This window comes from Protobothrops mucrosquamatus, unplaced genomic scaffold (assembly GCF_001527695.2).
Source record: "Protobothrops mucrosquamatus isolate PMUCROS unplaced genomic scaffold, P.Mucros_1.0 scaffold374, whole genome shotgun sequence".
NCBI classification, from domain to species: domain Eukaryota; kingdom Metazoa; phylum Chordata; class Lepidosauria; order Squamata; family Viperidae; genus Protobothrops; species Protobothrops mucrosquamatus.
The window spans coordinates 688,553-714,553 of NW_015386706.1; the positions used below are offsets into that span (position 1 = coordinate 688,553).

The 26,001-nt window shown below is 56.2% G+C and overlaps 1 protein-coding gene across 1 annotated transcript in view; it reads right to left on the minus strand.

Moving 5' to 3' along the window:
* Positions 1-543: 543 nt before the first annotated feature.
* Positions 544-26,001, minus strand: part of TTC28 (tetratricopeptide repeat domain 28) — a 29,216-nt gene continuing 3,758 nt past the window's right edge. The window contains exons 3-23 of the mRNA XM_029284104.1: positions 14,589-14,736; positions 14,135-14,407; positions 13,645-13,775; positions 12,529-13,036; positions 10,540-11,881; positions 9,787-10,310; positions 9,402-9,511; positions 9,180-9,309; positions 8,685-8,903; positions 8,278-8,441; positions 7,385-7,524; positions 6,449-6,602; positions 5,775-5,954; positions 4,565-5,285; positions 4,109-4,233; positions 3,770-4,001; positions 3,611-3,687; positions 3,366-3,389; positions 2,981-3,110; positions 2,690-2,797; positions 544-2,180 (exon numbers count right to left, since the gene is read on the minus strand). Coding sequence (XP_029139937.1) covers positions 598-2,180; positions 2,690-2,797; positions 2,981-3,110; positions 3,366-3,389; positions 3,611-3,687; positions 3,770-4,001; positions 4,109-4,233; positions 4,565-5,285; positions 5,775-5,954; positions 6,449-6,602; positions 7,385-7,524; positions 8,278-8,441; positions 8,685-8,903; positions 9,180-9,309; positions 9,402-9,511; positions 9,787-10,310; positions 10,540-11,881; positions 12,529-13,036; positions 13,645-13,775; positions 14,135-14,407; positions 14,589-14,736 — 7,023 coding nt within the window. The 3' untranslated portion in view covers positions 544-597. The remainder of the gene's footprint in view (positions 2,181-2,689; positions 2,798-2,980; positions 3,111-3,365; positions 3,390-3,610; positions 3,688-3,769; positions 4,002-4,108; positions 4,234-4,564; positions 5,286-5,774; positions 5,955-6,448; positions 6,603-7,384; positions 7,525-8,277; positions 8,442-8,684; positions 8,904-9,179; positions 9,310-9,401; positions 9,512-9,786; positions 10,311-10,539; positions 11,882-12,528; positions 13,037-13,644; positions 13,776-14,134; positions 14,408-14,588; positions 14,737-26,001) is intronic.

The following is a 26,001-nucleotide window of genomic DNA, read 5'->3' on the forward strand; positions in this document are numbered from 1 at the left end:
GCAGACAGCGCAGGGGAGGCTGGGAGAAGGAGAGGCGCCTCCGGGGCAGCAGCTTTCCGCTTCGGGCCGTCAGCCCCGGCCTCGAGCGGGTTCCCAGAGTCACTTGGAGATGGGCACCTTGCGGAACCTGCCGCGGGTTCTGGTGCTGCCACACTTGGAGGTCTGCCTGGCCCAGCCAGGAGAGCCTCTGGGTTGATCCTGGGGATAGAAGCAGCCGTGTCCTTTTCCGTGTCCTTCTCTGTGTAACCTTGCTTTGCTTCTCAACCGGCTGTCGTGTGAAGCCTTCTCAAACTCCCAACCCTTCCTGGAAGCACTGACAAAATGGCTTGTATTTCAACACAAAAAATTGTGTATGCTGCCTAGTAGAATTGCTGCTCCTCCCCTGCCCAGCACCACTGAGTGGCGACTGAGAAGACCACGAACAGCTGTCTGACACTAAGCAAGATCCATAGGCCCAGCCTCTGCTCAAATCCATCTTGCTGGGCTCCAGTTCCCCAACCTGCTTCCTATTGTACTGTATCTTTCAAGCCACTGAACAGGGAAAAAAAAGGCCCAGAAACTCCACCCAGGTAAACAAACAAGTGAGCCGCTTGAGATTCAGCACTTTGACGAAGGGAAGAACCTTCCTGGTGACAAAAACTTGTAGCCGTTGCCAGAAGGTAGCCGTATGGGGTAGCTCGACTCCAGAGCGCTGCTGGAGTCAGCTGGAGGTCTACGCCCGTTGGGAGAGTTCTGCAAAAGAGCACAAGGAGCAGACAAGTCCTTCAGCTCCAGTTTGTCGGTGGCTTCCTCTTTGCTACGCCGGGGAGACAGATTCAGCAGGCTCAGCACATCTCGCTTGGAGGCCTTCCCAGAAGAGCCATGGGGGCTCCTCATGGGGCCAGAAGGTTGCTGTGGGACATTTTGCCAGAACATCTTCAGATTGTGAATGGCCTGCACTTTTCCATCGATGGCCGCCATCTTGAGCTTGTCTAGGGCAGGCGGGTTGGCGGGGCTGGAACGGGCCGAGCTGGCAGAGGAGTAGGAAAGGGCTGGGGAGGGAGTGCTATCTGCTGGGGATCGATGCCCTGAGCTCGGGGAGATATTTTGTGGCGACCTGGATATATGGGCACTGTAGGGAGAGCTGGGATACTTCAACCTGAAGACTGGCTGATCTGCCACAGGCCCACAAGAGTCCAGGCTGGGGGAGGGCTGCCTGGCACTTTCCTTGGTGGGCGTCTCAGAGGGAGAAGGACTGTTTTGTCCAGAGCTGGATGTTCGCAGGGAGGAACTCTTGAGGAGGAGCTCAGGCCTCACTGGGGTAGGAGAAGGCCGACTTTTGATGCTGGAGCACAGTGGCCTGCTAAAGGCACTGGTCTCTGATGACCGGAAGGTGGTGACCCTGGAGGGCGAGGCAGTCCCATCATCCAGGCTGCTGCTTCGGCCAAGTTGGTGGGGACAGCGATGGCTGCCGCCACACTGGAGGTGCTCCACGGCGAGGAGGTGACTCTGCGTTTCCTGCAGGATCTTCTGGGCCAGCTCCTGAGGATCCAGCTCTGAGCCATTCCCTTCCTCTTGGGAGGATTTGATAGTGCTATCTGTTTCGCTACTGGAATGGTCTGATTCAGCTGCATCTGAACCCACTCGTTTCCCAACCTTCTGGAAAGGGGAGTTTGGGCTGCGAACGAGTGCCATTTTACCTGGGGAGTTTGGGGAACTGAGGCTACGCTTGAAGTTAACAGAGCTCCTGACCTCTCCAGTCTGAGGACGGCTGTGGTCTGTGGAAAACATCCCTGGGCTCTCCTGGTATCCTGCCAGAGGCTCATTGCTGACTATGGAGAACCCCTCGTACTCCTCTTCATCTTTGCTGGAACCAGCTCTGGCCTGTGCTGAGAAATGACTCTGGGGCAAGGAGACCCTTTGGGGATAAAGGGCCTTAGGCCTCTCGGCATCTTGGTGCCCCCTGGAGCCGCCTACCTCAAACATGCTCTCAGGCTTGGAGACGAAGCTAATGGAAGAAGCAATGGAGCTCAGGCTGTAGACGGAGATGGCGTCAGAGGCCAGGCTGTCAGGGCCCGTAGGAGAGAAGGGGGGATTGTGGCCAAGGAGCGGCCCGGGATTGGAGATGGATTGGGCCGAGGCCAGTGATTCAAGCGAGGAGGAGCTGTCCAAGCTCAGACGTTTGGGAAGTTCTGTGGAATCTAAAGAGAGGAATGGGACAGCAAATTAATTCTAAAACAGCACACTTGGGGAACTCAGGTTTGGGGGTCCTCCCATTTACAAGAACTTGGCACAACCAGGTGGAGAGGTGAGGGCCCATGAAAGTCAAGGTGTTTGGGCTTCACACACACTCCAAGGCTGCCCCCTCAGATGGTTCTTCACTAGAACCTCACTTTTCTTACGCTTTCCCCCTCTCTGTGACTGGCATCATCTACTCTTGTGCACCAAAGTACAGTTGCCCTGGGCAGCATTGGGCTTCAGTTTTGGTGACCATGGTTGCAGATTTTCAGATGCCAGCTGTGAAAGCCTACACCAGTATGTTGTGCTGCTTGTGGAAGTCAGAAGCCCAGGAACAGCCAAGGGACATGGGCAGACCGTGGCTCTGCCATTGTTCTGTCCTAGTGACTCCCCCCAGCCCAGGAGCTCTGAAAATAAGCTGCTCTCCCCCCAAGGCCTCCATGCCCCCCCGTCTCCCCAGAAAGAGCCTCACCAAAAAGAGCCAGCAGAGTTTGGAGTGCAAAATGCATTGTCCGGCGGCTGGCCTGCTTGCCCGTCTTCAGAATCACTTCTTCCTGCCCTACCTCGCACAGATCAAATCCTGCAAGCAGCAAAGCACAGCCTGATGAGCCCCCTGCAGGATTCTCAGATTTTTTCCCCCCTCAACTCAGACCCTCTGCCTGTCTCCAACCCAGAGGCTGTGGAGGCCTCTTGGGGAGCACAAGAAGAGAGACCAACCCTGCTCCCCATAGAATTCCCCATCTTTCCAGAGACATTTGCCTACCAAGAGCTGCCAGGAACTCATGGCAACCAGGCAACCGCCAAAGTTGAACACTGATGGAGACCTGAATCGGGGCCAGTGCGAAATCTTGCTCCTTCTCTCCAACCTGGAGCTGCACTAGAACCTGATGGAGCTGAGGAGGAGGAGTTGCCAGTCAGTTGGTCCCAGCCCATCCTTCTGCTCCAACCTCCTCCCAAGGGTTGCCCCAGGAAAATACCAGGGTAGAAAAGGGGGTGCAAAAGCAAAACAGGAATCACAGCAGACGTCACAAGGAAGAAAGGAGGAAGCCCCAGCCAGCCAGCCCCGCCCCTCTGCTCAAGCAGGGAAGGGGGATCATTGCCCCCTGCCCCTCTCCTCTTGTCAGCCCAAGGGGGGATCCTGTACTCACCATTCCCACCATATTTTTAACAGCCTTTGGGGAGTAGAAAGGGCAGGCAGGCAGGCGGGCAGGAGGGGGGTGGAAAAAGAGAGAAAGAGAATGTTTAGAGCTAGGCTGGAATGCAGGGCAGCAGCTCAATGGTGCTTCAGAGCAGCAAGAGGGGGAGAACGAAGCGTTTGCTCAGGTGCCATACCTGGAGCTGAGACCTCCAGAGGCAACCAGCCCCACTGCCATGAAGGCAGGCCGGTACTTGCCTGGCTAATCAGCTGCTCTCCTGTTTCAGAGGCGGTGATCAGCTTGCAGAGGGCCTGCAGGGCAGCATTTGGTAAACCTGCAAGGGGTAGGCAGAACTTGAAGGACTCGCCGCACCCCAGGGTGCCAAGGTTACCTCAAGAGGCCCAATGTTTACTCACCAAGCAAAGACTGGATGGTGCTGCTGCACTGCTGCAGTCGATCCCCGGGGTCCGCTGTGGGGAAGAAGACAGCGGCTGGAAGCCCACTGGCTGGAGGATCCAGCCGGAAGCCCACTGCTGTCAACAGGGCCTGCCAGCCAGGGATGCCACCAACTTTATTCTCGACGCTCTGCTGAGAGGTGTACATGGAGTTGTGCTGCCCACTGTGGATGCGCTGCAAGGACTTCTCCACCTAAGAGGGAGGTGAGGGGTTGAGCTGCCTGGGCACACAAGAGGCACTTCCAGGGCACTCCAGTGGCCTGAGGCAACAGAGTGCCTGATGCTCCCTGATCCTCTCACCAGATGCAGCAGGACCCGCAAAGCATCTCGTGCTCGTTCTGGGTGCTGGAGGATGTCAGTCAAGGCTTGCCCAACCAGGGAAGAAGGACTGTTGAGTTTCACGTCGCTGCCGATCAGCACAAAGCCTAAGGAGCAGAAACAGGAGTTTTGGGGCACACGGTCTTGGACACAGGCAAAGGCCTCACCGGGCCATGAGCTCTGCCTGTTCTGCTTGGTTGCTCTCAATCTCTGCACAGCTTCACATTTCTGAATATCTTTGTTGCACCTCTTCTCACTCCGAGTCACCTCGTAGCAGAACAAGGCAGCATTTTTAGGCACATGAAGTCACTGCTGTTCATGGCAACCAGCCTCTCTCCCCCCCCACCCGACTCCTAAGCCCCCAGGGGACAATGCCTTCCCCACAGGACTGTGACTGGCTCTCCACAGGTAGTCAACAACTTATTAGCCCTTCCTCACCTGCCCAGTTGGAGGGGTGGGAAAACAGTGTGCTACTCTGCAGCCTCTTCATCGCCTCCCCGAGGGCAGCGCTGGCCTTCAGCCCATTCAGCAGGGCAGAGTAGAAGGTGTGCACAAATATCTTGGATGCTGCCACTGGGACTGGCCATAAGGAGACGAGGACACAGAGGGCACCGGCAGCTAGGAAGGCCCGTGTCAGCCCAATCAGCCCATCTGCTGTGACCTTGCTGTTGGATTCTTGGTAGGAACCCAGGACCACCAGCTTGACTGGCAAGCGAAGTTCCAGCACGTCAGCTGCTGTGAGCAAAAACTCCTGCAGCGGTGGACAGTCTGAGATGCTCTCCACATCACTCGCGTCATCCTGCATGCGCAAAGACTCTGGGATTGTGTAAGAGTTTCCAAAGGACCCCTTGCAACCAGAGGTTATGCTCTCGGCACTAGGCGTCAGAATCAGGGCAGCCAGCTTCCAAGAGATGTGCGTAGCAAAATGCACACATTCAGCCTGTGCCAGGGCACTCATCACCGTCTCCTTGGTAGCTGCACTACCCACCAGTGCCTGGCAGCCAAGCAGTTCTGACACTGCATAGGCCTCTTCTTCCGCAGAGGGCATGGGCCCCCACAGCCAGCGGTCCATCACAGAGGGCGGCAGCTTTGGGTTGCCAATGACAGCAGCCATGGAAGAGGAGCTGCCATATCCTGAGGCGTTCTTCTTGGCCTGGCCCTGGAAGAGAACCCTCAACTTTAGTGGGAAGAGCAACAACATTGACAGCAATACCACTTCTATCCTTACCTACCAGCCACTGCTATGAGAATCCCCCGGTGATATGTAGCCACCCTCCAAAGAACTGAACTTTTGCCCCTTGGAAGGAAGCAACATTTATCCATTCTACCTCTGCCTCTCCTGAGTTCTGTGCCCAGGTTCGAGGACATGCCCTGTTTGGAAGCCCCATCTTTCCAGCAGGGTAAGAAACGGACGCAGGCAAGCCCAGCATCCAGAGAGCCATCAGAGGAGGGAGGAGCAAAGGAAGGGCCACCGCTCGGTGCTTTGGCTCCCCCTTGGGAGCAGTGGCTGCTGGGCAGCCCAACCTTGCTGGAGGCAGAGGGTTCTGGGGCAGAATTCCCAAAGAGAGGCAGAAGAACCAAGGGAGCCTGTATCGGAATGAGATATTCCTGGCTGTCACCCTGGAGGCACAAGGCCCACGCTGCCCACCTTGGCACTGGCACTCAGGGCTTGGATGGAGGGCACGGCAATAAGGCTAAAGCGCTCATATAGGTACTCGTTGGACGAGCTGCCCTTGAGAAGAGCGAATGGGATGAGGTACAGCTCTCCCTCCAGGACAAGGACCAGCTGCCGGTGACGCCCCACTGGGCCACTGGAGTGCATCAGACCCTGTGAAGGGAGAAAGAAGCTGTGTGAGCATCCCTGGGTCTCTGGTCAGGAAAAACCCTGGCACAACTGCATTTGAGCCACCAGGTGCTTTTACTCTTCATTGGGGCTGATCCCCAAACCCTCACCCTGTGCTTCCTATGGCTATCAAGGGGCCTCCCTCCCTGTGAGGCGGAACAGGAGTGGCACGGTGGATCCAAGCTGCCACGAGTGCTGCAGCAGCCCCAAAAGCGCCTCCTTTGTCAGCCCAGGAGGAGACAGCTTTCCCCAGCCAAGCGCAAGTGGTTGGGGAAGGACTCGAGGAGTTTCAGGGCACAAGATGGAAGCCTCAGCCCCAAAGTTGCTCCTTCCTGAAGAAGCCCTCCCTGCTTCTGCAGCTCTTCCTCCTCCTTAGCCCCAGCGGTGGGTTGCTCTTCCCAGGCCTGCCTGACTGGCTGCTCCCCATGGGAAAACCCCAAGCTCCGCAGGGTCCATTCACCATCTGGGCCCCAGCTCACCCCTTCCAGCGGTCCAATCAGCATGTCATAGAGGACCCGGAGGGGCGAGTTGCTGGAGGAGTCAGGCCATCGAGGTAGGGAGGAGGCGAGGCCCTCCTCCTTTGCTGCGGAGGACGCAGGGCCAGCAAAAAGGCTGCCGGTGCTCTGGCAGCTCCTGTGGAGACAGAAGGCATGAGAGGGGGATGGAAAGCTGAGCAGGAAAAAGCCCGGCCTGCCTGAAGTCACAGATCCAGCAGTCCATTCATTTGGAGAGCACCTCAGGCAGCCCCACCCATCCCCGTTGGGGCTTGCTTTATGTGCAGGTGCCAGCCCCTCCTTGTCCCCCCAACAATCGGCCTCCAGCTCTGGTTCTGAAAGTCAAGATGCCAAAGCCTGGGATGAAATCCACCTCCCTGCCCTCCATCAGATTCCAGCAGATTTATTCAGCTAATAAGGTGGGCCATCAGGTTTGCTCGGGGGAGCACTGATGCCCTCAGCAGTCCCAACACTGTGGCCTCCTTGGAGCGTTGGCGATTGTTCTGAGTCTGACGTGAACAGAGGCTGCCCCATCCTTGATGTCCTTCCCGCCCTCCCCACTTCCCATCTCCCCTGCCGCTATCGGCTAGCTGTCTTTCCACCAATACCTTTCTGGATACCCCACGATCTCCATCCTGATTAGAGAGGAGCCTTTCCTAAGGGTCCCCCCCAGCCCATGGCCCTCCCATTGCAGGAGCTGGGCACCTTCCCTCTTTCCTGCAGGCATCACACTTTGCCCATCCTCCCCCAAAGTGTTGGGGGAAGAGCCTCAGAGAAGACCCACAGTTCCCCGATGAGACTTCTGCAAGGTCCATATGGCTCAGGGGAACCAGCTCTTACCTTGTGGCCCTCCCCTCCCTACTCATTTAGGGCCCCCACAGCCCCTGTGACACAGACAACGTTCGGCCACATGGAGCTCACCTGTTGAAGAGGTTGTTCCTGCTCACCATCCTCAGGAAGCCAGTGGGATCATTGGAAGAGTTCAGCTTGCCACTCATCTCCTCTGGCGGCTGGTCCATCACGTCTCCTGCTTCGCTCTCGGTCTCACTGCTGGCAAAGGCAAGAGACCCCGGGGGAAGCCAGGCGGTCACGCAGGACCAGCCATGGGGAGGGGGCTGTATAGCATCCTGTCTCTGCCATGATAAGTCAAAAATAGGCCAGGCGGTCGGAAAGCCCAAAGCGGTCACTGCCAAACTATGCTCTTCCCCGTTAAGGTTCCATGAAGACAGCAGGAAGATGCTCCCGAGAGCCTCATCCAGACTCTCCCTCCCAGGATGGGGGCACCCTGCTGAGACCGAGCGGGGGCATCAGCCATCTGGGTCTCCCTGCCAGTGCTCTGGGGCAGGAATCTTCCCTGTCTGAATGAGACGCTTCTCATTCAGAATCTGCTTCTAGTCCATTGGAAGCAGTTTCATGCTACAACTGTTCCTCCAGGCCTGTCCTTTGAGCGGGGCTTCAGGGGCAGCCTGGAGCCCCAACCAGGATGGTGGAGGAGGCAACCTTGCTCCCAACCCAAATGGAAGTGAGCAGACAGAGCCTGGCGGAAGTGCATCAAATGCTGCCCACTGACCAGCCTCTGCTCTGACCGACAAGTGTTGGGCTGAATGGACAGGCTTCAATTCATCAGCTGCCTCTAAGTCTCACCCTCTGCCCAGTGCCTGGCATCTCCTCTGCTGCTCAAACATCCTCTGAGCCAAGGAAGCCGACTTCTTCCCACCTCTGGCTTAGCCCTAGGTTGGGGGAGGGCAGGTGCTGTCCATCTGTGACAGGAATCCCACTCCTGCCCCACGCGCACCTGCAGGGATAGGCACTTGCCTCACAAAATGGGGGCCCACTCCCAGGGCTTCTCGTACGCTGGAGCCGAGCTGCTCTAGTGCTGAGCTGGCGAGTGTATGCAGGCCTGAGCTCCTGTCTTGCAAGTCCCCCGAGTGCCCAGCTGGGCCCTCGCCCAGGTAGCATTCATGGAACTTCAGGATCCCTAAAAGCAGAGAACAGGCTGACTGCAGGGAGACTCCATAGGCAGAATCCCAACAAGCTTCCCAGAGCAGCAAATGTTGCCAGACAAAACATCCGAGAGAACAGAATATGATCAGAGAGACACACTCCCCCACCCACCCGGGGGGCACGGAAGAAGCAGCAGACTCAGCCACTGGAGGAGCTGGAGGGCGCGAGCAGCACGGCCCCCTCGCAGGAGGAGTGTGCTCCCAGCCCCCGACTCTACCTGTCCCAGGAGCCAAGAGCCAGCTGTACAGGTATCCCGCTGCCAGCGAGAAGTAGAGGACCAGTCCCCGCTGGCCATTCACTGTCTCCAGGACGTGATCCACCGTCACAGGGGAGTAAGGGTCAGAATCCTGCTGCCCAGTCTGACGCTCCACCAGCAGGTCAGCAAAGGCCCTCGTCCGACCTCTTTCGGCCACTGCCAACGCCTCATCGTGATGGCCTGCAAAAGCCCCCCCCCCGCCATGACATTTCAAGGGTGTGGAGGAAGAGGAAAAAGGCAAGTGAGGGAAGCTGCGGTCTGGGGGAGGGGGGGGGAGCTACAGACCAGCCACTTCTCAGGCACCAGATGATGTTGCCTCTCCTGCCCCCCTTTAAGCCAACGGCTGCGCAAGCAAGACTGCCCAAATGCCGACCCACAGCAGCCTGCGCACGTAAAGAAGTCACGCCATCCAAACCACTGCCTTTTCCTGTCCTGCAAAATCCACCCTTCTCTCACCCAGCGTAACCAGCACCCGTTGCAGGGCTTGATAGGAAGAGGTCTGCAGGTCAAACAGTGAGAGCTTATAGTCGATGCTCAGCCGCGCTTCGTGTCGGATGGTCTCAAAGAGGGCTGAAGCCCGGTAGAGCTGTGAGAGGAAGCAACGCCTGGGGGTCAGTCTCTGCTGCTCAGCCAAGGAGGGCGGTGAAGGGGGTGTCCCTGCAGGTGCCCACTGCCCACCTGATGCTGAGCCTCCTCCAAGTTTCCACTCGCCCAAAGCGAAAGGCCCAAGCCGTGTCGGATCCTGGCTTCATCCTCCCTGCGCCCCAGCTGCTCAGCCAGCCTCAGCCCTGCAGGAGGAAGGGGCGGGGGGAATCTGAGGGCCCACCAGCCTCTTGCGCCAAGCAGCACAAGATTCCCTTCCTTTCTTCATCAGCCTCTCCCATAAGGGGGCTCAATTTGCCCATCACCACCACTGAGGAGAACTCTGGCTTTGCTCTCCCCAGCCCTCCCAAGGCTGACCAAGGGAGAGCTCCCCCTGGGCTGCCCTGGCTTTGAGATGTGCCCGTCCAAGGAGAGGCGTTTGCCCAGGGAGCCATATCCTGCCTCGAGCACGCCAACTGACCTTCCTGCAGGTACATCACCGCCTGGGAGTAGTTCTGCAAAGCGTGGTGCGTCCTGCCCAGGCTGCTGTAGGAGGCAGTTTTGGCTGCCAGGTCGTTCATCTGGGCTGCGATGCTGAGGTGCTGCTCCTGGTAGACCATGGCTCTCTCGTAAGTGCCCAGCGACTCGTAGGTCAGGCCCAGGTTGCCGTAGGCCCGGCCTTGGCAAGCCGGATTGTTCGTTTCCTCTGCGATCTGGAGGTCCATCTGGTGGTACTGAAGGGCCGTGTCGTATTCTGCCATCTGCTGGTAGACGCTGCCCAAGCCGCACGCTGCGTTGCCCTCCAAGGCCTGGTCCTTCATGTCCCGAGCAATGCCCAACTGGCGCTCCAGGCAGGAGATAGCCTGTTCGAAGTTGCCCAGCTGGCCGTGCAGAGTGCCCAGTTCTCCGTACGCCTGGGCCTTATCAAAGGCTTCTCCAAGCTCATGGGCCACCACAAGCCTTTTCTCAAAGCAAACCAGGGCCTGCTGCAGGTTGCCCATCGCCCTATGGGAAAGCAATGCCACCGTTATCCTTCTTTTGCCCCGCCCGCCCCAGCATTAGTGAGCCACCCGTCATAGCAACATTTGCTCTTGCTGCATGCCCGGGCTAGCCAAACCTAGCAGTGGGACACAGCAAGACCAATGGATCGGCTGCACCATCCCTCATCTCCCTCCCCAAAGAAATTGCCCCCTTCCTCTGCACCCATTGTGATCATGAGAACCCCTCATCTCACCTGTGCCCGCTGCCTAGGCCCCGATAGGCCTTCGCCTGGTCCTGCATGCGGCTGAGGCTCTGGGCCACGGAGAGATACTGGTCGTAATACTTGATGGCCTCCTCGTAGTCACCCAGGGCATCGTAGCAGTCGCCCAAATTGCCAAAGGCCCGGCCTCTGTCCAGCACCGCCTCACTCCCGCTCAGCTGCTGCAGGGTGGCCAGCTGCTGCTCGAAGAAGCCAATGGCCTCTTCCGTGGCGTTCATGTTCATTTTGGTGATGCCCATATTGCCATAGACCTGGGCTTCGATGCCAGGGTCCTTCAGCTTCTGGCCCACCTCCAACTGCTCCTGGTAACCTTTGAATGCCATGGTGTACTTGCCCAAGGCCATGTAAACCGCCGCCAAGTGCCCGTGTGCCCGGCATTCTCCCAGCATCTCGCCCAGCTCTTGATGCACCTCCAGCTCCTGCGTATGGTAGCCCAGCGCCTTGTCGTACTTCTGCAGCAGACGGTAGGCTGAGCCCAGGGCCGCGTAGGCGCTCGCCTCCAGCTTCCTGTCTGCGGCTTGATGGGCGAGGCTCAGCTGCTGCTCATAGAGCCTGACGGCGCTGCCCACATCTCTCTTGCAGACGGCAATGTCCCCCAGGTTGCCCAGAGCTCGGAACTTGGCCTGGGGGTTACTGAGGGACTGGGCGAGGGACAGCAGGTATTTCTGGCACTCCTCCGCCTTAGAGAACTGGTCCAGGGCCTTGAAGGCCAGGCCCAGGTTGCAGTAGGCCTTGGCCTGGCTGAGCTTGTCATGAAGGTCCTTGGCCAGGGCCAGGTCTTGCTCGTAGTACTTCACGGCCTCCTGGTAGTTGCCCAGGCAATACTGGGCGTAGCCTAGGTTGTGGCAGATTTTACCTTCACTCTCCATGTCCTGCAGCTCCGGGGAGAGTTGCAGGTATTGCTCGTAGTACGGGGCTGCCTGGGCGAACTCTCCCCGAGAGCAGTGGAAGTTCCCCAGGTTGCCTAGAGCCCGGGCCTCACTCTGGACATCCCGCAGCTCCCGGGCAATGTTCAGGTGGTTCTGGTAGTGCTGGAGCGCCCGGTCGTGGGCCCCCAGAGCTTGGTAGGCTACGGCCAGGTTGCCATGAGTGGAAGCCTGGGAGGCCCGATCGTTCACCTCCATGGAGATCTGCAGCTCCTGACGGTGATACTTGACAGCCTGGTCAAACAGGCCCAGGGCATTGTAGGCATTGCCCATGTTGCCATAGGCCCTCCCCTGGGCTGCGTAGTCATTTAGCTCCTGTGCAATGGAGAGGTGCCCTTTGTGCAGCTTCAGCGCCATCTCATAGTCCCCCTTCATCTGGTGGATGATCCCTGCAAGGAACAGCAAAGGGCTGCCTCTGTCCTGGAGCCCACACGAGCACAGCCAGGAGACAACTGAGAAAGTGGGACTCCGCCACCACAAGAGGAAAAGACACAGCCCAGGTGGGTATCTCCTGCACCCACCCAGCCAGATCCCCAGTAAAACGACCTAGCAGCTGGCTGCCCTGCATGCCTCTTAGCGGCTAGCAGAGGGTCAGCCAGCCCCCTCCCCTCTCCATTTTCCTCTCTGGGGCGAAGGAGATCAAGAGAATTTTGGCCTCTGCAGATAATAAAGGCAGCCTCTGGATGCAGAGTGGGAGGCAAGCGAACAACTAAATTCACCAGCATCCGTGGAATCACATCTGTGTGCACAGGGAAAGAGGCAAAGCCATTGCAACAGCCAGTCGGAATGTGGTCTCCTGGGCTTGAATGAAGGGGGGGGGGTTCTCCTTGGCCCGCCTAACCTTGCCTGGTTTCTGGTCTTACAGAGTGCAGGACTGCACATGGACACATACGCACATCAGAAAAGCAGCACTGCTCCTTTGGGATATTTACCCACTATCACAGAGCATGTGCAAATGGATTGGGCCTTGCCCCCAGATGCTCCTGACCCGTAGAGGCGTAGCATAGGAAAGGTCATTCTGAAGGGATCCTCTCACCTAGATTGGAAGAGGCACGGCCCTCTGCAGCTCGATCCTGCAGGCTCTCAGCGATGCGCAGCTGCTCCTCGTGATGCTGTTTGGCCCGCTCCAGATCCTGCATGCAGCGGGCAGCGTGACCGAGCCCGGCATACGCTCGCATCTCAATAGGCTTCTCCTCCAGCTCCTGGGCGAGCTCCAGGACATGGTTGTGATAAGACATGGCCTTGTCAAAGTTGCGGTGATAGTGGTAGGCACTGCCCAGGTTGCTGTAGGCCCGGGCCTCCTCCCGCTTGTTGCCAAGAGCCTTGGCAATCCTCAGGTGCTGCTCGTGGCACTGCACAGCATTCTCAAAGTCACCCATGGCGATGTAGACGGCCCCCATGTTGCCCAGTTCCCGAGCTTCAGAGAGCTCCTCTTTGCCTTGCTTGGTGAGAAGGACACACTGCTTGTGACTGGCCAAGGCGTTGGGGTAGTCCCCGATGGCAGTGTAGACATGGCCAAGGCTGCTGAGGGCAGAGGAGGCGGCCTGCAGGGAAGAGCCAAGAGGGGGCTCAGGGGGCTGCAGAAGGTGCTGACAGACTTCAAGGCACACCCTAATGCCCGGATAACTGACACACAGGCCCCTGATGGCCACCTGCTCGAGGGGAGATAGGGAGGACCATTCTGAATCTTGGGAGCCCAGCTACAGAGTCCCCAAGAGTCACCCACAAGGACACAGTTCTCGTGGACCCCTCCTTGGGCAGGACTGCCAGCTTCCTGGTACAGTTACCTGGTCCACTATAGCAACTGAGGCAGAGAGGAAGGAATAGGCAAGAGGGCGCTTCCTCTCCAAGCTCAGGCAGGCATGACTCTCCCACCGCCCGTGGCATTCCCACACAGGGATCCTCCTCCCCCGTAACTCTGAGTCATTTGCGTGTCTATCGGAAATGTTTATGCTGCTCCTGGTTCAGGCTCATTGTGGTTGTGAGTTAGCTCTGCCTTCCCATTGTGCTGCTTTACAGAGCAGATACTTCAGTGGAAGCTATTTGTCATCTAATTTGCCCATTTGCTCCACTGCTCCTTGCTCCAGATGCTCTCCTGGGCATCCCCCCTTTGTCACTGGGAAGACACGTAGGCATCACTCTCCTCTCCTACCTCTCTGTCCTTGAGCTTCATGGCAAGCACCAGCTGATGTCTGTGGTTAGTCAAGGCCTCCCGGTAATTTCCCTTGGAGAAGAAAGCAGAGCCCAGATTGCCATGAGCTCGGCATTCACCCATCTGGTCACCTGGAGGAGAAGCAAGCAAAGCCAAGGGTGAGTTGGAAGGCCCCTTCAGGAGGCTGCCAGGTAAACCCCACCCCTGGTGCAGCCTGGGGCAAAAAGAAGGGGTCCCACCTACATCCCCAGTGGCCTTTCCTTTCATACCCGAGCCCCTTCACTTGTCCTGGCGGGCCCACAGTGTCCGGCACCATGCTGCAGATGGCCCCTGGACATTACTTCTCTAGCGCCCAGAAAGCAATCGTTGTGGCAGTGCACAAAGAGACACCTGAGCCTCCTAGGGAACAGGGGAACCCACGTAAACCCGCCACCAGCCATCAGATCCCAGTGGCGCTGTCCTCCCACCCTCACGACATCATGTGGCTTACCTAAGGTCTTGGCCACGTCCAGGTCCTGCTGCATGTAGCCCGAGCTTTTCTCGGCATTGCCCAGAGACCAGTAGGCACTGCTCAGGGCAGAGAAGACGGAGCCCCTCAGTTTCAAGCTGCAGGTGCCAATTTTCAAGGCCGCTTCCAGAACCACGACAGAGGCACCGTGATGGCCAGCTGTCAGCAGCTCCTGTCCAATCACGGAGACCACCACGAAGGGGCTCTTGTCCAGCTTCATCCTCTGCAGCTGCTGGTACGTTGGCTCGAGGGACTCTAAGGAGGAAGCAGAAGCCATTCACACCACTGGGATGGGAACTTATGCTCCAGATCCCATAATCCCCCATTGGCACAGCCCATGTTCCAAAGTCAGGGGAGCGGTCATCCAACAAAAGGGTGTCTCGAGGGCATTCCAACTCTTCCCCTCCTCCGCCCAGGCCAAAGAGCCTCCTCTTACCTCTCATGGGAGACTTCATGGCAGCTTCCACCATGCCCACCAGGAGCTGCAGGCTCTTGGGATCTTGGGCCAAGCCGAAGGCAAATGCTGCCAAAGCATCGGCATGGCGCCCGAGGTACTGGAGGGCAACACCCTGTCGGAAGTAGGCCTGCAACAACATGATCAAAGATCAGTTGGGGCACCTGAAGCAGCAGCACTGGCGCTTGGGAAGAGACTCTCACCATTGCGCCAGCGCAGCTGAAGCCTCATGCCTTGGGGCTCCATTGCCGTCCTCCAACAGCCCCCCCTCCTATAGACCACCCCTGCTTCCCATCAAGGATGGCTGCTTTGATGCTAGGAAGCTCAGCTGAAGTCCACCCACAGCAGTGAGCCCACCTGGACCGCTCCCCTCCAGGCAATTCTTGGGGCAAAAGCCCCTGTGACTCACTGCTGAGGCTTTCAAATAAGTCTTTTTACCTACCGTACTTTTGGGGAATGGGGATTTCCAGATGACAACTCCCTCCTCTCGCAACTCCCCTATGCCAGAAGAAGGTATTTGGGCAGAGAGGACTAGCAGACCACCAAGCTGCTTAACTATAGCATTGTGCTGAAGTGTCAAGACAGGCTAAACAAATAAATGGATGTAGCATAATTTACAAGAGAGAAATGTGCAAATTGCTGCTTGCAACCATCCAAAGACGCTTAATTTCACACGGTATTCAGGGAGCAGAGCTGACAGAAAGGGGTACGGCTGGCAAGATCAGAAGCTCTCCAGCACAGATGTTACCCGGCCACTGCAGGTTGCTGCTGTCACAAGCAGACACCTGGTTGAGGAGGGGCAGAACACCTAATCCGAGGGCAGGGAAGGAGCCCAGATCCTTGCTCTCCGACCTACACTAATGTGGAGCCTTGCGACTCAGGGGCCAGCTCCTCCACTGCTTAATCGTTCCCACCGCCAGGAAATTCTTCCTTATTTCAAGCTTGGATCTCTCTCTGTGTGAAGCTTCCGCCCGCTAGATTGGCCCTGCTTTCGGACACTAAGGAGAATCGATCTGCAGCCCTTCAAGGGCTGGTCTGGCAAGTGTCAGTGAGCTCCAGTCCTGCCTATGGGCATGACATCCATCTTGGTGACTTTGGGCCAGTCCTCCTTTCTCTGCCCAGCCCACCACACAGGGTTGTTGTTGTTGTGGAGGAAATAGGAGGAGGAAGAAGCATTAGGTATGTCTGACACCTTGAGTTATTTATAAAAAAAATAAAGGCGGGATAAAAATAATAAAAAATAATCAAATGAAGCACCATTGCTCTATGAACAGGCAGCCTCTGCTGGACTCCACAAAGGCTCTGGGAAAATAGAGCTTTTACTGGATTTAGCTACAAGTAATTAAATTTATTCCAAGAGGTCTGAGCTATAAAAGGAACTACTATAGCAATTACCAGGGCTTCCATTATGCTGGCAAGTCTGGCAGCTGCATCCGATGTCAATATAAAGGAACGGTGCTCATTCTCCTAGGGAAATTACAATAACTCAGCCTTCCTTTACCAAAAGCTGCCTCTGAAAGCTGGTCTCCCCACTGCAAGGATCCAGCTTTAGCCAGAACCCCCACCAGACCAATCGCCTCGTCTTAGGCATTCACTCTTGAAACCTAGCAGTTTACCCCTTTCCCAGCACCAAAACCCAAGGCTGCACCTGACCATATGAGCTACCTGCACATGTGTGTGTGCGCACACACATACACACAGAATAGGAAAAACAGGAATACGATTGTAATTTTAACAGCACCCACCTAGTGTAATTTCAGGGTTGGATACTCTGCAGCTGCACCTTCTGACAAGCTGGGCCAAAAAGATTCAAGCTCCATTTCACTGAAGGGGGCAGACCCCACCTGGCCTGGCCTTAGAGGGTCAGCGTGGAAACAAACCTTCCCCCATAAGGTTCAGCGTAGCCCACGGAAGAGGAGGAAGCCCTCGCTCCTGCCGGTGGACAAACATGGGCTTCGGCCACCATAATGCGCTGGCGCTCATTTGCTCCAAAGGGCAAGCCTGTCTCACCTGCCAGACTGGAGGTGGTGGAGAAGAGTGCAGACCCCCTCCCCGGGAACGGACATTGCGGGAGACCAAGCTCCTTTGGGATCCTTCCTCTTTCCTTGCCTTGCTCTTCTGGAGGGTCCAAGGTTATTGCCATTAACAGATTCACACATGCAAAATAGGGGAAAACAGGCCTGCCTGCTATTTGTCCACTAGATGAGAACAAATTCCACGTCAGGAACAAGAGAAGAATTGCGTCCAAGCAACTTCTTTTCCTCATTTGCTTCTGGAGGAGCTTAAGTATTACCACAAACAATCCAAACAGAAAAACCACACAATAAACCTGCTTGGCAAACATTGCTGAAGGCAAAATGAGCTATGTTAAAAAAAACTGATCAGGTTACAAAAATATTCTGTGAAGGACTTCCCTTGGATACATACATGCATGTACTACGTAAGGCATTGTTTATTTTTCAGATTCCAAAAATATTTTAAGCTCTATTATTTTGACTCAAAGCCAGGCCACAAAACCCTTAGTTAAACATGGAATTATGACACCCGTTCCCCCCCCACCCCAAGGAATCATCACCTCGATTCTCATGCCCCAAAGGTAAAGGAGGAGACCACGGGGGGGGGGGGGAAATGCCGCCACTCCTTTTTTTTTTCTTCCAAAGAGCAATATGTCCGCCAGGCGGGGCAGTCCAAGCTTTGCAAGCAGAGTCAGGTCACCCAGGGCTGCAGGTACCAGTGCCAGTTTTGCCCACCTTCCCAGTAAGTTTTGCCCAACTGAGCAAAATACCAAGGAGGCTGCCAAGTTCTGTTCTCTGGCCAAACGTCTTAGAAAACCGGGCCAGCTCCAAGGAGGAAGGGAGGCTCTCCTGGGAGGAACTCCTCTGCCCGTATTCAGGCAGCAGTTGTGACTGATGTGGTACTGGGGACTTGCAAGAGGGAACAGGCATGCTTGGCTAGCTGGAGACAATGGGTGTTTCCAGGGAACGTCCAGCAAAAGATGCCGAGCTGGGAGATGGTACCAGTAACACGGGTGAGTGGAGTTCTTCCTAGGAAGGCCCACTGGACCTCAGCACCGCTCTCCTCTTGAACAGCTCAGACATCAGGCCCTGCCGGCACCATGACTTAAGGGACAAAAGGCAGACCTTTCTTCCCTCTCCTGATGTAGACCTGCCAACCTCCTTCTCACGTCCCCAGGGCCGAGGCCAGATCTCCAGTCAGGACAGCAGTCTGCCTTCCAGCCACGCAGCTGACCTTTGGCACCTCTCTGGGGCCACCCGCTTGGATTCTCCAAGCCATACTGCCCAGGGCTGTTCCCATGTCGGGTCCCGAGAGACAGGGCCACCAGGCCACGGTGGGTGGCAGGACACTTTCCTTGGACCAAGTGGCTGTGAAGGGCTCCTACCCAAACCCACAGCCTCTCCTCCGGCAGTTCTTTCCAACACCAGGTCAGCCTTTCTCTTCCTCTCTGAATGCACGTGCATTCCAAGGAAACCAAACCTCCCAGGCTCTGTAGACCTCAGGGAGAGAAACCACCACAAAATTCTGAAGCTGGCCCCTGGAGACGATTCCCCCTAATTAGTGCAGGCAGATCGTTAAGTGGGATGCTGTGGAGGAAAGTGCGTCAGGCTTGGAGCAAAGCTCCTGAAGTAACCCTGCAATTGATGGAAAAGGAAAGGCTGAGTGGCCCTCACACAGCTGCCAGGCTTTCTGCTGCATGTCAAGACTGCTGCTCTCAAGACCCAGGATGGCTCCCAGCCCTGGTCTTGCTGCCTGTAAACATGAGAACAATTGTTTCCAAATTGAACAATTGTTTCCAATTGTCAACAGGAAAAAGTCAACACCACCCCATAGGAAGGACGGGAAATGCTGCCAGCCTTCTACCGTAGCCCACTTCCCCGTTTCCACTCTGGGGCCACATCAAGTTCGCTTCTGCATCTGAGCAGAGTTTTCGTGAACGTCACTGGGATATGAAATGATTGTAGCCTCCTGAGTGAAACATTCAGATTGGCTCAGAAGATGGAAGCAGGGGAGCCCGATTTTGCCACCGCTGTCTTGGAAGGTCAACAGCTGCTTCTCAGTATAGTGTTAAAGGCCCATTTTGTTATGCTGGAAGGAGAAAAGATCCCCCTCTCTCCTAAGCTTTGGGGGGGGAGGGCACAGGCGCTCATGTCAGCAGCATTGCAAGCTGGTGGTATTGACTGTACAAAATTGGGAATGGGAGAAGATAAGAGCTTGGAAATACCAGATATTTTAGGCCTTCTTATTCACTGACTCAGAATGCCTCTACCTTTGCAGGGACTGCCCCGTTGCTCTAAATCCCTGCACTTTTCTGCTTTGAAAAAAATGGAGCTTTTGAGCTAAATTTAACAGCCCAAAGGCAAACACACCTGCCTCAACTTGCCTTGACTCTCAAAAGATCCCACTGGAATCCTAACCTGACGCTCAGCTACTTGGCATCCCTGCCTTGGCTTTGGCCTTTCCAGAGAGATGCCAGGACGAAGCTCTTGCAAGAAGGGAGACCCACGTGGGCTTCTTCAGACGCTGGGATCGGGAATTAGGAACGCCACAACAAGCCCCTTTGCTCTAAGCAAAGCCGAGCGTGATCAGCCACAAAAAGTCTTGCAGTGCAGAGACTATGGGCTACAAATCGGCTGGGCCCCTTGAACCTGGCTTTTAAAAACATAAATGCTGAACTTCCTCCTCCTCCTCCTCCCCTTATTGCTTGACCCACACAATGAAGGTAGGTTCCTGCACCCCTTTCTCCATCTGCGCTTCTTGGTAACCAATGGAGGTCCTGGGGGGAGGGGGCTTGCCAGGAGACAGCACCATGGAGGACAAAGGAGCATAAAGCAGAAGCTACGGGGGCACATTCGGCCCACACTCTGAGGGCACCTCTTTCTTTCCAAAACTGGAAACATCCCCAGAAGTTGGAGCCTTCTCTGTGCGGCTCATGCTCCATCTATGCACGTGAACATGCCTCTGTTCAGCCTCTGCAGTGGAAGGAAGGAAGGAAGGAAGGAAGGAAGGAAGGAAGGAAGGAAGGAAGGAAGGAAGGAAGGAAGGAAGGAAGGAAGGAAGGAAGGAAGGAAGGAAGGAAGGTTCTGCCAGCTGCTCAGAATTCTCCAGGCTGCTTAGCCAGGCGGTGTCAGGATGCTTTACTTCCTGCCTCCCAACCACCAACAAGAAGGCCAGGAGAGAGATCTAGCCTCCCCAGTCAAAAAGCAGAAGCCAAGCCAGGAGCAGCAAGCGAAGGGGCAACAAGGGATCCACACAACCTCCCACAGATTTTGGCTCTGGTTCTCTGATGGCTGATTACTGGCAATGTGCTACTTACAAACATTTATGCCATCAGGATGCATATTGGGGCAGGGTCCTTGGGAAATGCTGGGGGGGGGGAGAGAATCATTTGCAGCAGGAGCGGAGTTGCTCACAGCAGCTGTGGATTCTGGAGCCTCGGAAGAAGGATAGAAGTTAATTAAACAGGGGAATGGTGGCAGTGCCTCCTTCTCAGCCCACGAGCAAATAGGCAACGTTCAGCTGTAGGAAAACAAACTGCACAGCTGTTTCCTCCACTGTGGTTTCTTGGTGGCACTCTGGACTACCCCTTGCATCAGACCTAACTAGCACCAGGAAGGAGAGGAATCCCCAGCAGTCTTAACAAGAGGGGTCACCAGGACCCCTGCCCCACAAGCGGGGAGCAAAGAAGCTACCCAGAGTCCCACGCAGCACAAAGTTCTCTCTTTCACCAACAGGGGCCCAGCAACCGCCACCCTCCTGCCCAATGCCCTCTCCCAGCACAGACTCTGCCTTTTTTGGGGGGGGGGGGGGAAATCCCTTTCTGACAACTGTGACCTGGATAATTGAGAATCTCCAGGGACGTAAACCAGGAAAGAGCCAGAGCGGAGCTCGCCCAACCGGCACCCCGGCCCTTCCACCGCCCTGCAAGGGCCCCGCGGCCGACAACGGCTAAGCTGAGTGCGGAGCAGCGCAGGAAAAACTGCCACGAAAGCAGAGGACCGGCTCGTCCTCCTCCGGCTCCGGGCGCACAGGACCGGCAGCCCGCCCGCCCGCCCGCCCGCCCTCTGGCAGCACCTGCGGCGCTGTCCAGTTCCTTCCCCGGCCCCGCCAGCTGAGCAGAAGGGAAGCCTCTCCGACCGCAAAAGACCCGGGCAGCCCCGGCGGAAAGCGAGGCGCCTCCCCCGAGCGGGAGGAGGATCCGAAGGCTGACAGGAGCACCACTACTGGCCCCGAGCGCTGCTCTCCGCCGTCGAGCGGCTTCCGAGCTACGGCCCCGGACAGGGCGGCCGGCGGGAACCGGCGAAGGCTAGGGGGGTAACAAAGGCTGCGCAGCCCAGCCGCTGCCGAAGCCGCCCGGGAAGCAGGCGCGCCAGCCGCCGCCGCCGCCGGGGGACGCCCCGCCCGGCCCGCCGGCCCGGCCGCGGCGCTGGCAACAAAGCGGCCTTATAAGGCAAAGGCCCGGAGCCGCCGGGCGCCGAGGGNCGGGGCTCGGGCATCAAGGCGCGGCGGGGGTAGGCGCGCGTTCGCCAGGGCCGCCGCTCATGCCGCCGCCCGCCGCTCAGGGCAGCCCGAGAGGGGAGCGTCCCCGGGAGTAGCGCGCCCGCCCGCCCGCGCACATCCAAGCCCGCCGCCGCCGCCGCCGCCGCGCCCCCTTCCCGGGCACAGGCTGCCGCTGCTCCGTCGGCACTAGAGGCGGAGGGGCGGCGGCCGCGGAGGAAGCGGCGCGAGGGAGCCGCGGCCGGGCGCCTGGCAGGGTCGGTTGCCGGAGCGCGACCAGAGGGAGCTCCGCGGCTCCCCGCCGCCGCCGCCGCCGCCTCTTGGCTCGGCCGCGCCTCCTCCCTCCGCCGCACTAATGACTTCCTCCCCCCGCCCCCCGCCGTCCAGGCGAACAGCCTGTTTCGGCCCCGCTCCGGAGCCGCCCGGCCCTAGCGCCCGCCGCTCCCCGGCCCGCAGCCTGGCGAGAGCAGGGGCGCTCCTGCTCTTGGTCCTCCGAGCCGGCTCCGCCGACGGCACAGCCGCCCCGCCTCAGGCCACTAGCCCAACCGCGCAGAGGCCATCCTCTCTTCCAAACCCAGCTGAGGTCTCCCGCGGCTGTGCCCAGAACGGCTACCCCAGCCGGCAATTCCACATGTGCGAGGATCTCCTTCCTCCTGCCGCAACTCTTTGATTGGTAAGACTTTTTCAGGGCAGCAAATGGTCTCACGGTCAAAGTGCTTGATGGCAGCAAGAACACTTGGCCTGTAATCCTGCCTTAGACACAAAACCGGCTGGGTGACTTGGGGTCAGTCCCTTTCTCTCAGCCTCAGGAGAAGGTCACAATGGCAACACCCTTGTCCGTATAATTTGGAAGTAAGCCGGAGTCAAAGGCAGGCACCCCCCAACCATGTTCTTGAGACAGCACTCACCCCCCAAAACCTAAACTAGGGGCAAATGAGCTCCAGTGCTCCAGCCAGAAAACGACCTGCAGCCTAACAGAAAAAACCCGGCTAGGGGAGTCTGAGGTCCATCATCCCCCTCTGGAGCTCACCAAAAGTCTAACTTACCCAGCCATCTAAATGACAGATGTCACACACACAGATAGGACTGAGTTTCCAAGAAGCCAAGGTTGCTAAGCAATTGCTGGCTGCATTCACAGGAACTACATGGGGCCACAAGGCTAATCCAACGCAAAAGAGTGGTGAGGCAGGGCTTCCCCCCCCCCCCCCGGGATGGACGAAGAAGGTCTGACTTTCAAGGTGTGGGAAAATCAAACACTGGATTTTAAGACCAACTCAACGCTAATGGCACTAAGCATACTGTTCTGGCCAGTAGTCACATCTGGATGACTACTTTAAAAAATGATATACACCCCCCCTGCCTCCACCATAAATGCCTCGATCCCCCCCCCCCCCGCAAAACAGATTCCCATCATTCTTGATCAACTGTATGCTAAAAAGGGGGGCAAAACAGCCCTCACCCCCCCCTTCTCCACCTACTGGACTGAACTGAACACAACTCACCTAACACCCGAACAATCCACCTCTCCACTGGCACAGGCCAAAGCGGAGACTCAGTCACAGCTTCGAATTTCTCTGCCCAAGAGAGAAGCACAGCAAGGAGTGGCACTTTTGCTGGCACCACAAGAGAAACCCCACAGGCAGATGAAGAGAAGGGGTCTTCACCTTCTCTCTGTCTGCTGAAAAAGCTGCTGCCCCCAGCCATTTCCATCTTAACCAGGTTTTCCCAGAAATAAAATCAAGCAAGTGGAACTGGACTTCCCCACCCCAATTTAAACACTGTATTTCAGGCAGGGTAATGACACAATGAAAGCCTCATCTGGAAGTGCCCCAGATTCTCCTTTCTGGAACACAAAGAACTGTCTTTGTTCAAGATGCAATGCTAGGAAATACTAGCAACAACCTGGCAGATTCACTGCCAGGCCTGAGCCTGCCACAACCCGGCTGGCACAAGAGACTGTGCAGGGTGTTTAAATTCCTGCCAAACAAAAGGCCCAAGGAACAAACAAATTTTGAGCACGGGAAGCGCATCGTTTTGTTTCTGAGTCACTGTAAATCACCCAGCCTAAAGTGCAACAAAATGAAGGGGTTTCCACAGGCTTCTTCCTGGGCCCCAGACCTGCTGACAGCCAGCTCAGCATTCCCGGGGCCTGAAAGGAAGCCCTGTGACTCCTGCTGGTCTCTACCACTTTTACCCACCAACCTGAAAGAACGACAAAGCCAGCAGTGCTGGACATGAGTGGGGCAGAAAGCCAAATAGAGAGATTTGCATTCTCCACCTTTCCATCTTGTTGGCGAGCAACAGTTGGCAAGCTTTCAAAGCGTTTCCACAATATTTGGTCTATACTGATTGTTTTAATTCCTTTCAGCCATCTTGTTTTTGATTTCACAGAAAAGCAAAACACAGTCTTGTTAAAACTTCAGTGAAACACATATTTGTACTCGCATGACAAATGTTCTTCACGGAAGAGCAAACCAAGGTCTGCTGGACGTATTCTCCTGCTGGCTCTCGCACAGGGTGTGTTGGGGAAGCAATTTCCTGGGTTGGGATCACTCTGCAGGGGCATCCTTCTGAGAGGCGGAGGGCGGTTGGCACGGCCATTTGAGCAATAGCGATGCAGAATGCCAGGAGCCTCCCCTGGTCCCAGCTCCGTCCCTCAGTCAAGAGGGATTCTCTCTTGGGAGGCAAACCAAGGTGTTTTTGCCAAGGCTCAGATGTTCCCAGAGTGGTGAAGGAACCTGCCCTAGAACCACTGTGGGAAGCAGGTCAAGTCTTTGGAAAGCTACAGAAAAATCTTGTGCATTTAGCTGTTGGGAGTTTTCCACAAACTACCTCCTATTCAGAAATTTCAGTGAAGAAGCGCTGGTGGGATTTCAATCCCAAAGTACCAAGGGTGCCTCTTTCTTTGTAGTGCAGACCCAGAGGCAACAAGGAATCCGGGAACTCATGCAAAAGCTCAAATGTCCTTTCCAAAGAACATCCCAAACTGCTGGGGCTGGAACAGGCAGGGTGACAACTACCCCATCTTCCCTTGGCCCACACTCCATTATTTCTCTGGCTTTTTGACATGCAAGGCTCCCAGAAGACTGCAGGACAGACTCCCCATCTTAGGGAGAGGCTGCATCCGATGATCATGGGGATTGTGCAGGGAGGGCTCCCTTTCCAACACAGAAAGCCATGGTTTTATGCAATGGGAGATAGGAGGCAGTAAGGAACCTGGTGGAATAGAACATCAGGCACCCCTGACCGTGTCCACAAAGGTTACTTCTTTCTTTGGTACCAATGTGCTAGCCATGGGGAAAAAATTCCAGTTCTATTTCACTGCCCAAAAATGTTTTCTTGGCACTTCAGGGAAAGAACCTCCACCTGACGCAGCCCACTGAGGGATCAAACCAGAGGTGTGGAGATGACAAAGCAAGCCGCCTCCTCTCCCCTCCTTCCTGGAGGAAGCAGGATATTTTTCTGGAGAACAGGGCTGAGCTGGGTGACCAGGCCCTCCTTGGGGCAAATCGCCTCCCTCCTCAACGTGCCTGCTGAGTGGGTGCCTCCTGGGGGCAGACAAAGGTGCAGGTGCTGTTCTCCTGGGTCATACAGAAAAAAGCAGAGAATGAAGCAAGTCATTTGGGGCTGTCAGGGTGGCGGAGGATCCTGTAGGGGCCAGCAAAGGCATACCGGAAGGGGCTTCTGCTACAATCAGGGCACAGAGAAAGAGCCGAGAAAACCAAGTGGCACCCATGTTCTGTCTGAATTACACTGCGTGCCACAAAAGACATGTAGATCTTAACCACAATTCTTCCCCTTTTCCAAGGCCAGAAACATTTCCAGCCAAAGGGCATGTTTCTGGATGCAAATCCTGATTGTTTTGGACTCCAAATGGAGAGGACAGAAAGCCACAAAGTGAAACAGAGTTTTGTCCCCTTCTAATTGGATGGTGGGTGGCTTCCATGCGGTGGCATCCCCAAGCGCGGAGCGGTCTCCATGGGGAGGGAAGCTCTCCTGGCACTGCGTTTGGCATCCTGAGATCCAGCAGAGACTTTCAAGTAGGCTGAGTATTTAGAGCTGATACTTTTTGTTTTTGCAGAGACCACTGATAGCAGGACTTTTTACAAAATTGTACAGCCCTCCTTTCCCACAAGGAGCTTATGGCAGATGACATCAAGATCCCCCATGGCCTTACAAAAGGCTGGGCAGAGCAGCACAGGGGTTCCCACCCTCAGAAGCAACTGCAGGCAACAAGAGCCAAAGAATCCATCATCTCAGCCACTGGACAACTATCGCTGAGGATTCTTCAACTACCAGCTTTAATGCTTTTCTGAAAACATAAAATATTAATGCAACCCGCTATTTATACAACCTGGATCCTGGCCAACAGCTTCCACAGAAATATCTGTAGACCACAACAGGCATCCAGAAACAGCAGAGTCTAAATAGGAGGCCTCCGAAACCATTCATTTTCTGTTTTGGCACTGGTGGTTACCATCCTTCAGAAATTTTTTTGAGATTTCAAACGTGGAAGCATTCAGCATTCTGGAGAAAATTGGAGGCCCCTCACTAGAAGGGATGCTCCTCTAAGCATTGCCCCCACCCCCACTGCTTAGCCTCTTCATCTGTAGGACTTGGGTCACCCTGGGAGGCATTTGTTCCAGGAACCTTGGCCACTTCCTCTGGCTGAGGCAGGAGAAGAAAACTGCCTTCCATGGAAAAGGAAAAGAAGCTTGGCCACAAACCAGCCTTGGAGGGAAAACTGCCCCCCCACATCTGAGACCCCAGGAAGCCAAACCATGGAAAGAACCTCCAAGCCCCCTGCCCCCCCCCCATTCTCTCCTACTCCAGTCCAGGTAGAGGGGAAATGCCAAGCAGCAGGGAAGCTGTTCGCCATTGG